Source organism: Simochromis diagramma, unplaced genomic scaffold (assembly GCF_900408965.1).
Source record: "Simochromis diagramma unplaced genomic scaffold, fSimDia1.1 OVJJ01000302.1, whole genome shotgun sequence".
Taxonomy (NCBI): domain Eukaryota; kingdom Metazoa; phylum Chordata; class Actinopteri; order Cichliformes; family Cichlidae; genus Simochromis; species Simochromis diagramma.
In genome coordinates this window covers 8,876,883-8,888,694 of record NW_024386792.1, presented here as the reverse complement: position 1 = coordinate 8,888,694, position 11,812 = coordinate 8,876,883, and the positions used below count along the sequence as shown (strand labels likewise).

The window sequence follows — 11,812 nt, the reverse complement described above, 5'->3', positions numbered from 1 at the left end:
TTGTCACGTGAGCAGCAGACTCGTGCCGTGATTGGTCGGGACCTCTCGGTTACAAAACCTGTGCTTGAAAGTTTCATAACTACGGAAGAGACGTAGTAAAGTTGCCAGTGTGCTAAATGTCAACGCTCTAACTGGAACTTCTTAACCCCCCAAGTCCTTTACAGTCAAATGAAACCAAACAGAAGCCACATTACTGCGAAAGTTTGAGCGGGAGGTTTTGAAACCAGGGGAAATAGGAAACCTACTAAAAGGCATTCATAACTGCTTGTGTAATACGATTTTGTAACACTTTCCCAAGTGTCAGTTTTATGTAATTAATTTCATGCACCTTATGTTTTCCTTGTTCTTTCGACTTTCTCGGTGTAGTTTCATACTTTCATTTGCTGCCGGAAATATTTACTGTTTGTTTTTTTAGAAAGTTTTGCACAGAAAAGCAAAGATCACAACACCCGGTCACTGCTAGGATTACGTCACAGCCATATTATTTATGTAAGGGGAAATTACCTTTCTCCAAAGGTAACAGGGCTTGAGGTCCGGTGTCTGGGGAGGTGTGTTTTTCTACCCAGGTATGCTTTTACTGCAGTGGCAGTGTGTTTGGGATCATTGTCATACTGATATATGAAGCTGTTGCCAATCAGATGGTTTCCAGATGGTATTGCACAGTGAATCAAAATCTAGCTGAAATACTATTGGTGTTGTTCCAAACCATGACAGCCTTTTCCCCTGTTTCTCTTCCATACGAATGTCTTCTTGACTATCTATCTATCTATCTATCTATTAGGGGTGCAACGATACACAAAATTCACGGTTCGGTTCGGTTCGATACTTTGGTGTCACGGTTCGATATTTTTTCGATACAAAAAAAATGTTCATGCATTTTTAATTTGTCATTTATTAAAATTATAAATATATATTTTAACTCAAAAGTACAGTTTTTAAATTTAACCCTAACCCTTGTGCGTGTTTTTTATTTTGACAGCGAATGCGCACCTGCGGACCACTTATGTGCAGCCCTGGTTATTTAGCTCGTCATATTGCAGCCACAGAAATTCTTTTGTCCATGAAACCATAAAGCTGCACTTTCTTTTTGCCTTATAGTCTGATTTGTCATAACTTCTCCGTTTTGTGGTAAGCTTTTCTTTGGCTGTCACTTCTTCACCCTGACCTGTCTTATTTGGCTCAGCAGAACTGAAATGCTTTTACACGCTCACTCACATAAGCTCAGCGATTCTCTGCGCGATCAACCTCTCACATGTTTAAGCTGCGGGAGATTTCACTTGTCATGTTTGCATAGTAAGCTAACGATTAATAAGACGATGTCAGAGGAATTGGTGCACAAATTATCATCACTCACAGATCAGTGCTGTCGCTCTCTATACACAGTTCGCACGATTGCAAAGTGAAAGCAAAAAAACAAGCGCAAATTCAAACGCGACTTCAATATGTCACATATTGACAGTGGCTCACCGATGCCAATGACATAATTACCCAGCTACATTTCTGAAAGAATGCAAAAGCATTGACATATATTTTTCCTACAATAGCCCGACGGGCAGGGAAGAGATAGATTTTGGTAGCCCGACTGAAAAAATCGCTAGCTCCGGGACGTCGGGCTAGCGATATTGCAAGCCCTGTATCTGATTGAGGAATCACTCATCTTTGGAAAAGAGAGTTTATTACAGAGAAATGGCTCTTTCCAAAATAAAAGCTATACTATCCGCTTCTTCTGGGCTATATTCTCAGCAGCATAAGGAGAATCATGTGCTAACAGCTGTCTAAATGACTCGGCTAAAGTTAGTAGCATGCTTGCTTTTTTTTTGTCTGCTTCCACTTGTCTTTGCACTAGGATGATGTCGGCGTAAATGTGCAGTCATATTCGTTGTGTTCCCACTAGTGCTTTCAGGTTAATCTCGTTGAAATGACCTTAACGCCACAACACGGCAAATCTCCGTTAACGAGCTACCGCCGATCGCTCCGTGCATGGGGCTAGACGGCAAACACGTTAACGAGCTAACTGCGCTAACACACTAGTTCACACCAATGTAATTGAGCATTGCATGGCACATCCAACATACTGTTTTACTTTAGTCCATGACTCGCTTACCTTCAGGGTCATACGTCACATGAAAACCAAAATAATTCCAAACGCCAGATCTGAATGTTGCAAGTAGAGCTTAACTTCTGTCTCGCTAGCTTGCCCTGCGCTCTTCCTTCTGACTATGCTGTCTGTGTTGAGCGCTCAGTGGATCTGCGCTCGACAGTGCAGCCTAGGCGGAGTAGTCGAACACAGATTCACTAAGCGCTCAACACAGACAGCATCGTCAGAAGGAAAATTGATAAAATAAATTACAAATGTTGTATTGTTCGATACATATGCGTACCGAACCGAAAGCACTGTATCGAACGGTTCAATATCGATACGAATATCGTTGCACCCCTACTATCTATCTATCTATCTATCTATCTATCTATCTATCTATCTATCTATGTCCGAACATAATTTGAAGGAAAAAGACGAAGGGCCACTATATATTTATTTCCTCTGTTTCTTCTCCTCTCCCTCATCCACAAGAAGTAATCAAAATATTCCAAAGCAAAAATAAATCTTTTTTTTCAATTAAACAAATTGTCTACATCTACACAAAATGAGGTTTTGTTTGACATTTTACATTGTTCACACCAAACAGTTACTCTGATTGATCATCTGCCAGTTCCGAATCTGCTTCTTCAAACTGACTGTTGAGTCATTTCACCTCTCGGGATCTGTCAAAATATGTTCTCCTGGCTGTAAGTTTCTGTGGCAATTGTGGTGATACTATGGTTACATTATTATAGCTATCGAACAGGATATCCACTCACGTCCCCTCATGCTTAACCAGTCTTGGCTTTAATGACACACAGATGTTCAGAGCTCATCAGCTCGTGAAAAGTAAAAGAGTGATTTATGAAATTCTGCAATCTTTGGGGAAACGCTGTAAAAACGTTTCACAGTGTAGCTGAGATTTTATGAGGCGGTATGAACCTGATTGAGTTTTGTATAACGTGGAGGACACCTCCCTCTAGTGGTTAAAGAATATTATTGCTTTAATGGACTTGTTTAAAAAAAGTTTTATTTGTAAAAAGTTATTTATTTACAAAATGTCTGCATTGAATAAATACAATAAAATATGTATCTATTTTTAATCGAATGAATTTTAAAGCATGTCAAAGAAATGTTTTATACTGAAAAATAGAAATGTACATAGCATTAATGATCACTTGTCAACGTGCAGTTCATTATATGTAATATTTCGCACGGATCGCATTATTTGGTTCTTAGCACATTCTGATGGTACGCAATACACAGAGAGTGCGATGAAGCAGTTTGCACTGTCATGTGATAGGCTTGTTATAAACACCCACTAGAGGGCAGTGTTGCACTGTGTAAACTGTGAGTCACAGCCTGCTCACTGGAATGATCAGATGCATAAACCAGCATACAGCTCCATGACTAACCTCAGGAGGTTAAACTTTCAGTTGAACTTTTTTTGTGTGTGATTTGTGTGTCCACTACAGAGGATGTGAATGAACAGGCTGGGTCTCACGAGGTTAAAACTGTGCAGACGCACAACTTGAATTTTGCTCATTTGCTACATTAAACACGTTACAGTGCCACTGATGATAACAGAGTCAGCACGCCCTCCTTTCATGAATCTTCCTTTCTCTTTCCTTGTCGCTCTCATATAATTTTAAATCCAATGTCACAAAAGCTAGAAAGGAAGCTATACTTGACTGAGCCTTTTTATTTTTCTTTATTTAAGATCATCCCTCTTTATTTCTAGATCCTTGCAAATGTGCATCCGTATGGTTAGTCTGAAGAGTTACAGACTAACCATAGTTTGCGGATTTGAAGCACAGAAGGAAATAATCGGTCCATATACTGATTTCAAAACCGATCACAAAATTTTACTATAGCAGATGTTACTTTGTATAACGATTATCTGACAGTTGCCCATTTTATGCAAACTATAAGTCTTCCTCACACGTGAATGATAGTTAGAGAGCAAACATGCTGGCCAAGATATGTTCTTTAACTGCCACATTAAACAAATCTCTACAACTGCCTTCTTTCACCTGTGCAACATTGTACAGATTAGGAACATCTGGTGTAACAGTGATTCTGGAAAACTAGTTCTGCGTTTGCCAGTTCAAGCCTGAATTATTGTAATTCTTTATTTTCCTTATTCCTTATTGTCCATCATCTCCTGTGGGGTGTAGTAAAGATGGCAGCCACTCTCTGTGATGATGCAATGCATAGGGCTGGTTCCGGTGCTGCTTTAGGCCCAGGCTGCTGGAGGACTCATAGCGGTGCTTGGCTCTATTCTCCTCTTGCTCACTTATCATCCATTTATATGCCGCTATTGCATGTCAGTAACTTTGTGTGTTCTGTGTCAAATCGCTCCTTGTCTGTCTCTATATGCCCCTGAGTCTGAAGCTGCTCAGTAGTTACTGATTTAAAACAACAACAAAAACTGCTGTTTGTTTGGTTTGCCAGCCAGTGAAGGCAGATGGCTGTTTTTCCTGAGAAAATTCTTTTGGAACTTTCTTCCTGTTAAAGGAAGTTTTTTCTTCCTACTCCCCACAGAGTGTTTGCACAAAGGCAATTTTTTTTAATAACATAACAAAGCCTTCATATGGCATATTTTTAAAAAAAAAAAAAAAGCAAGAAAGATTATTACCACACAAAAATACAGCTATAACAATTTGATCAATGCAAGATGCCCAATGTAACTAACCCCAGTTACAGATCCTAAGATTCAATTATCTCTTTACTTCCACTTACCTAGTTCGAGTGGTTGGGGGTCCTTTTTCACGCCATAAATAAAAAACAAGATAAAATGTATGGTATTTATCCACAAAACTGTGAAATGATTGTGCTACAGCATGCAAAACATTAAGCATACACAAATTAAGTAGATATTAAGTAAATATGACAAAATAACTCAAGAAAGATATAGTAAAGAGACAAAAGCAGAAGTACAATTACATAAAAATGAATTTAAAAAAGTGAAATCAGATAAAAGAGATTGGTGAATTTAGCAAGGAGCTTCTAGAGATCAGTAGAGCGATGGCTGAACAGTACCAAATTTGACAAGTTTCATCAACTCATTAGCATAAAGTCTGTAGCTCAGGCAGTAGAACGGGTCAGCTACTAACTGGGAGGTTGGTGGTTCGATCCCTGGTTCCCGGTTGCTCCAGTCTGCATGTTAAATATCTCTGGGTAAGATATTAACCCCAAGTTGCCCCATATAAATAAGAGCACTTATGTAGAAGAAAGTGCTTCTATGAATGAAGTGCTTCGAGTGCTTGGGTAGAGTAGGAAAGGCCCATTTAAACGAACTGGGAACAAACTTCTTCCTTCTTCCCCTCTTAATTAATAACTTTGTGTGATTCTCAGGATCAAAAGCTTTATAAGCATAAAACACATAAAGAGTGATGAGTTTCCAACTTTATAATTATTTACAGTCTCCCTTAAAGAATAATTACACAAACCAGAGTCACATTTACAGACACACTGGTTCTCAGTAGTTCATAAAACTATTTAATCTATCCAGGGGAATTCTTACAGTTACCAAGACTGCTGACTTTAACATGAAGCGTCCTGAGATATTGGGAACTGGCATTTAGAAAAACATTGTATAAAATGAACGCAGGTCTGCAGACTCAGGCCTGCTTACCCGTGTGTTTATTGTACGTTGCATCATGTTCGTACACTGATGTACACGCTGTACTCGAGTGCTTCGCAGGCTTTGAATTTCTGAAATATAAAGATAATCAAAGGAACTACAGAAACACTGTGTGACTAAACCCTCGCTCTTTTCCCTGTTGACTCTTCAAATACAGTCTTATCACGATGACATACCATTTCTATTGACAAAACAGTGCTACAGTTGATTTGTCAGAACATTCCAGTCCACGCGGAGATATGTGACACACACTTCCTCTCAGTTTGATATGTCTGTGGGACTGATAACGCTGGGAGAAAAAATAAAAAAGTCCGGTGTGTAACATGTGCATCATAATGTGATGCTTAAACTGTAATAAGCAGGCAGCTTGCATGGTGTCGATCGTTTGACTTGTAAAGTAAAATGGAGAAAAGGTGATAACTTCTATGGTCACATAACGAGCCTCGACGTATTTCTATCATTCAATCTGAAGCACAAAGGTTGTCTGTGCTGGTGTTATCTGTTTCAGAGTGGAATAAAATTGCATTATTCACTTAAGGAATAAAAAGAAAAAGACTGTGCAGAGCAACAAAATGCACACTGTTCTGAGCGTAGACGTCTTGAGAAATCTGGAGGAAGAATGCACACGTTCGTATTCATTTATCAATGTGGGAAACCTTCTGTGCCTGATTCTCAAACAGCTGTGCAGGAATGCAGCCCTGGTGGTGACTCTTGGTCAGCCTTATCTGGCCCTGCGTAATCTCCCAGAGGTGTTTGGGTTCTCAGGAGAAACACGTACTCAAGAACATGCAAAAAACACAGCAGCATTTTGAGTGTGCAAGCAAATGCACGTACACACACACACACACACACACACACTAGAACTAGAGGGAGGACGAGGTCACCTGGAGGTTTATGTTATTTGAAAGATTCTGTTAAACATTATGCGACAAATTCAAAGCCAAGCACGTGTGCGCACGTCTCCGGCTACGTGTATGATCTTGTTGGAGTCTCTGGTTTATCTCCAGTTCTGTGTTGCACTCGAGTGTAAGAAGAAGTGTTCTTGATCCAACAGGGGAAAATGTGTGAGTGAGGATGCCAGCGTGAAATGTAAATGCCCCGTCTTAACTGTGGGCTTTTGCAGTCAAGTTAACACTTGTTTATGCTGTCGCTCTGTACGTATATGGAAAGTACTGAGACTTGAGCTATGAGAATACACGGTTCAGGGTTAAGGATCATAACAATTCTTCTGTTTGGTTTACACCAGATCCTGAACAAAACATGTACAGCACGTGCGAAGGATGTTTTCCTGCCGCACATGGACACTTCTCACTTGGCCAAGTGGATAAAAACATAGATGGGTATGTTAGCTCCCCCCTGCTCTCGGCTCTAAACCCTGGAGCCCACCCCACCCTCCCTGCTTTGCCGCATGACTGCTCTCCTCATTGTAGGGTCTGCTGTGTCCAAGCCAGGACAGCTGTGGTACAACAGGCCCCATTGTCTTCTGCTATATGACACTATTATGTAACAAACAGGACAGCGGGTGAGATCACCAAGATCTACCAAGCCTCTCTGGTCCCATCATGCGTTCACTGGTGTGGAGTAAACACAGAGAGCGGGCGATGAGGGGAAGCAAAAATGGAAGTCCAGTATCAGTCTGGAGCTGAGAAGGTGTAATTACTTGGAACAAACTGTTGTGCAAACAGGCGACCGAGCAGATTATGGGGGATCTGAAGAGCAAAGCCAGAACAAAGCCACAATACTTTGGCGTGAAAGTTGGCCGTGCTGTGGCCCTCCCTGTTTCTTTACAACTACATAACTCACAGGACACACACACACACGGTTATTATTTTAATACATTTAATAGTGCACTTTGATTAACCTGTACAGAAATAATATTATTAAAAAAGATAAAACATTTTCATTTACGTAACACAAAGCTTAACATGTACAATAAAATAAAACAGTATGATACAAAACAAACATATATCTGAGGTATAAATATATTGGCTTTAAATTAACTGTCATTGTCATGCATTATTATTTGGCAGAGACACAGTTAAAACACTTGCGATGCGAACAATGGCTTAGTGGATTAATCGGACACGTCAGCGCGAACAACGCACAACCTCAGATTTAAGCACGAGTGTTACGAGTGAAGGTCAGCTGATACAATGTCTTTATTTTTTGAACACAGACGAGACAGCACAGCGAAAGAAGCTCACGCGAAGATATTTTCCTTCCTTCAAATTCACACATTCAGTCTTCCCTCCTCTTTACAGTAAAACCTGTAAAATCACCACCTTTATAAAAGGACCCCTCTTTTTTTTCCCCTCTACTTTTCCTGTCGGACTACCTTTCTGTTCTCGTCTACATCAAAGCGACTGCGAAAGCATTATATGTTTTTAAAAACTTTGATAGCATACAAGCCTAAAATCTCAAAAACTGTGCTGTGCTTTAAACAAATCTAACACTTGTGACGGTGAGGAAAAGCTCACTGTGGGGAATCTACTGTTTTCATCTTGGGTTTTTAAAAAAAATTGGTCCATTAAATCAGTTTGGTCTTGCGTTTCGGTTCCTGACATCCATAAAGTGTGCCTATGCATCTCCGAGAACGCAAACAATGGGCATCACACGCTCGAGAGACATTTGCCGCTTACTCGATTTGAATTCTTCATGATGGAATTTAAGACATCTATCTGTATGTTAGTAAATGAGGCCCTTCCTTTGATCGTTCCTCTCAGTTTGGTGAGCCAGCCACCAGTACTCGTCTGTCTCTACCCTAAAACACTAAAACCCTTTGTGCTACCGGCTACCTGTCATCTCACAACATCCTATCTATTGTCTCCGCTCAGTCTGCGCATTACCGTCTTTCTTCGCCCGTGGATTTATCAATCGGCTGACCATAATAATGTCTGCTGTGCTTTGCTGTAACAGAAAAAAAGGGGACAGAGGTAACGCAGGACATACGCCGACCTTTACTCTGAACAGACTACTTTATGTACACATTTTTCTGCTACTGGAAACCAGTATGACGAATCTGTGTTAACTGCCGTTTTCGCATACACGCTCTCACGCATACATTAAATCCCTCTTTTGCTTCTCAGAAGCAATAGCACCCTTTGGACAAACCATACATCCTGTATCAACATCGCCTCCTCTGGCCCAGATAAATGTTTGTCTGACACAAGTCCTCTTGGCAGCACGCTGGGAGGCCCCAAAAGAACAGTTTAAAAACATAACATCAATCTTGTTTGGACATAGGGGGGGGAAAAAAATCACAAAAAAATTCCTTCAATCCAGGATCCAGAGTTTGTCCTGATGTGAGGATGGAGGCTTGGACTTTGACCTCCCTGGTGGGATGGAGGTCAAAGTCCCACCCCCCAAAAAAAATTCCCCAAAACTGCCACCGTCCAAATTGCACAGCGCTTTCTCATTTGTCCATGGGTGCAGTGAATGAGTCTCGTATCCGTGCCACCTCGGCAGCGCACAAGTGTCCATACAGTTTATTGTACCACTCTGGGAAACGACCCCTGATTAGACAAAGAAAGAGAGGAGGCTGTTAGCCTACTGCGTTGCTCTAAAACTTGATTTGTTTGTGGCTCTGGAAGTAATCCACTCACCTGCAGTCGGTTCGGGAAATGTGCGTGAGTCGGGATTTGCTCGCTCCACAGGGCTCTATGAAGTAGCGTGAAGTAAGAACATTGGCTCGGACGCCCACCGCAGACGCCCCTTCGTGGTCTACAGAGGTACACACCAGTGCGCATGCTCCCTTTGGCAGGTCCGTTACCCACGTTCTGTTAGAAACCAATAAAGACACTTTAGATTAAAAACAGCATTAAATTAGATGTAAGATGAAAGATAAAGACAAAAGCAAAATAAACACAAGAAGAGAAAAAGACAGCGATCTACCTGAGCACGACATGGTCTCTGGTAGGATGAGGCGCCATGGAGTTCCTGACATACTGGTAGACCTCTGTCCTGTCATCGAGGGTCTCCACTACACGGCTCTCGAGCAGGTCCTCATCCCAGTGTCCCTGCTCTCGCAGCACCCGGGTCAAAACCTCTTCGGGAGTTGCGGGAACCTCCACCGTTACTTTCCACAGCCGCAGTGGATACCCGTCATGGACCTAGAGAAACAGACGGCGAGACCCAGTTACTTTACTTGCAGTCCATTGATTTAAAGCACTTTATGTCATTAAAATCACAGAACAAAGACAGGAAATTACAGCAGACAGGAAATGTCATGCACACAGGTTCCTGCAGTTAGTTTTAAGGTCTTGAAAAGAAGGCGACTGGACTTGTTTAAGTATTTTCAAGACATTTCACCTCTCACCCAAGAGGCTTCTTCAGTTCAGTTTCACTCACAACCTCTGGTGGTAATGTCTGACACCTTTTTCACAGTCGTGTAATAATGCACACGATTAATAATCAGTCAACGAGTGAGATGTCCTCAGCAAACTTAAAGAACACCAGTTGCCTGCCCTTCAAGCTCTGATTAAGCATTCCCCCGTCTTTACCTCAGTTCCTACATTTCATGCTGTATCTAACTTAACATCTTGTTCTGTGCTGGGGTCTTGCTGTTGCTGTCTCTGGATCTCCACATGTGTGCTTGGAAGGCCCCCAGAACAGCCCTTCACTGCCAAATATAAATTGCTGCAGATGGAAATAATCTTCTTTCACTGTAGTGCTCCTGACTGAAATGTGGTAAATATAAACTTTCAGTGTCTTATGCAAGTGTTTGGAGGCTTCCTGTAAGATATCTAATTGTACCAGTTACATTAGGGGAAAAATCGGATGTAGTAATTTAACGGTAATCTTATGCACAACAGCTAGGCTGTGTTTCAACATATTTCACTGCGCTCTGGCCAGGTCAGCTGCTTCTTTCTGCCATCATGTGATAAAAAGCACACACTCTGCGCCTTGTGACTTTAAACTGGAGAAAAAGATAACCTCATCCAGGGCCTCGCAAACTGGACACAGGAAATGTAAGCCTGGGATAATGCAGAGGCTCTGTACGGGTTTGTGTTTGTGTGTGTGTGTCTCTATGTCAAGCTGATGTCATTCTGGGATGGAGTCCAGTACTGGGATGGGAATGAGACGCCAAGGGGCCAGGCCACTTTCGCACGGATTTGTTTTTACACAGGAAACCCTAACTGCAGGTTTTCCACTCGATATTTAGAGTTAAAAGAGAGGCAGGGCAAGGACTGAGAGGAAAAGAGAGGAGAGGAAACAGAGATGGTGTGCATGTTTCAGGAGTGACAGCTTGTTTACACTCTATAGAAAGATAATAAATCTTTCCTGTGAGCTGTCTGACAATTTTATCAATGTTTCCAGGCTGAAAGTAGCCGCACAGGCTGAACAGATGACATTTAAGAGGACCTAGAGATAGATTTTTAAAAAAAAGAAAAAAAGAGGACCTACCTTCCTATATGCCAGGTCAGCATGCTCTGGCGTGGAGCAGCTGTCATATCCTTTGAACTTGTCTTTAGCCTCTTTGAGGAGAGTGTCCAGGCTATCTTGTAGGTACGCCCTGTAGCCTCCATGCGCAGCCTCTTCACCTGCAAGCTCCTCCAAGCGCTGCGGCAGCAAAGCCTGCTCCATATACGAGTTTCTGCAGCGATTCATTTCTTCTGGGATCTGTGAGAGAAGAGGAGATGGATGGTTAGAACAATTATTCATCTGCTTAGTCTGTTAGAGTTTAGGATAAAGAAATATCTTTTGGTTTGACAGACTTCTACAATTCCTACTGATGTTAGAGAAAACAAAGCACAGAAAACTTCAGAGAAAAAACTAAAAATTGAATTAAGACCCCCTTCACTAAAAATAGGCAGTGTGAGCTTACTGTGGGAAAAAACTATTATGTAAAACAGGTCTGATTTTAAAGATCTCAAAGCATTTCTGAATACGTGATTAACACTGAAATCATGGTTTTTCTGGCTTTGTCATTATTACATTAATCCCATTAAACAAACTGGAAACACATCCTGTGTTTGCCTAGTGTATCCTCAATATAGTCTCCTTCATATCTTCCATTGTTAATTGCATCCTGACAGTGTTATCGTCCATCTTCCCTTTAAAAAACCTCCATAAGCAAATGCAAATGT

The 11,812-nt window shown here is 41.3% G+C and overlaps 1 protein-coding gene across 4 annotated transcripts in view; it reads right to left on the bottom strand.

Annotated features, from left to right (window-relative positions):
• Window positions 1-7,548: 7,548 nt before the first annotated feature.
• dlc1 (DLC1 Rho GTPase activating protein) overlaps window positions 7,549-11,812 on the bottom strand; it is an 82,176-nt gene continuing 77,912 nt past the window's right edge. For all 4 annotated transcript variants that reach the window (XM_040024215.1, XM_040024216.1, XM_040024217.1 and 1 more), the window contains 4 exons: window positions 11,130-11,345; window positions 9,618-9,835; window positions 9,329-9,502; window positions 7,549-9,238 (listed from right to left, as the gene is read on the bottom strand). In XM_040024215.1, coding sequence (XP_039880149.1) covers window positions 9,139-9,238; window positions 9,329-9,502; window positions 9,618-9,835; window positions 11,130-11,345 — 708 coding nt within the window. In that variant the 3' untranslated portion in view covers window positions 7,549-9,138. The remainder of the gene's footprint in view (window positions 9,239-9,328; window positions 9,503-9,617; window positions 9,836-11,129; window positions 11,346-11,812) is intronic.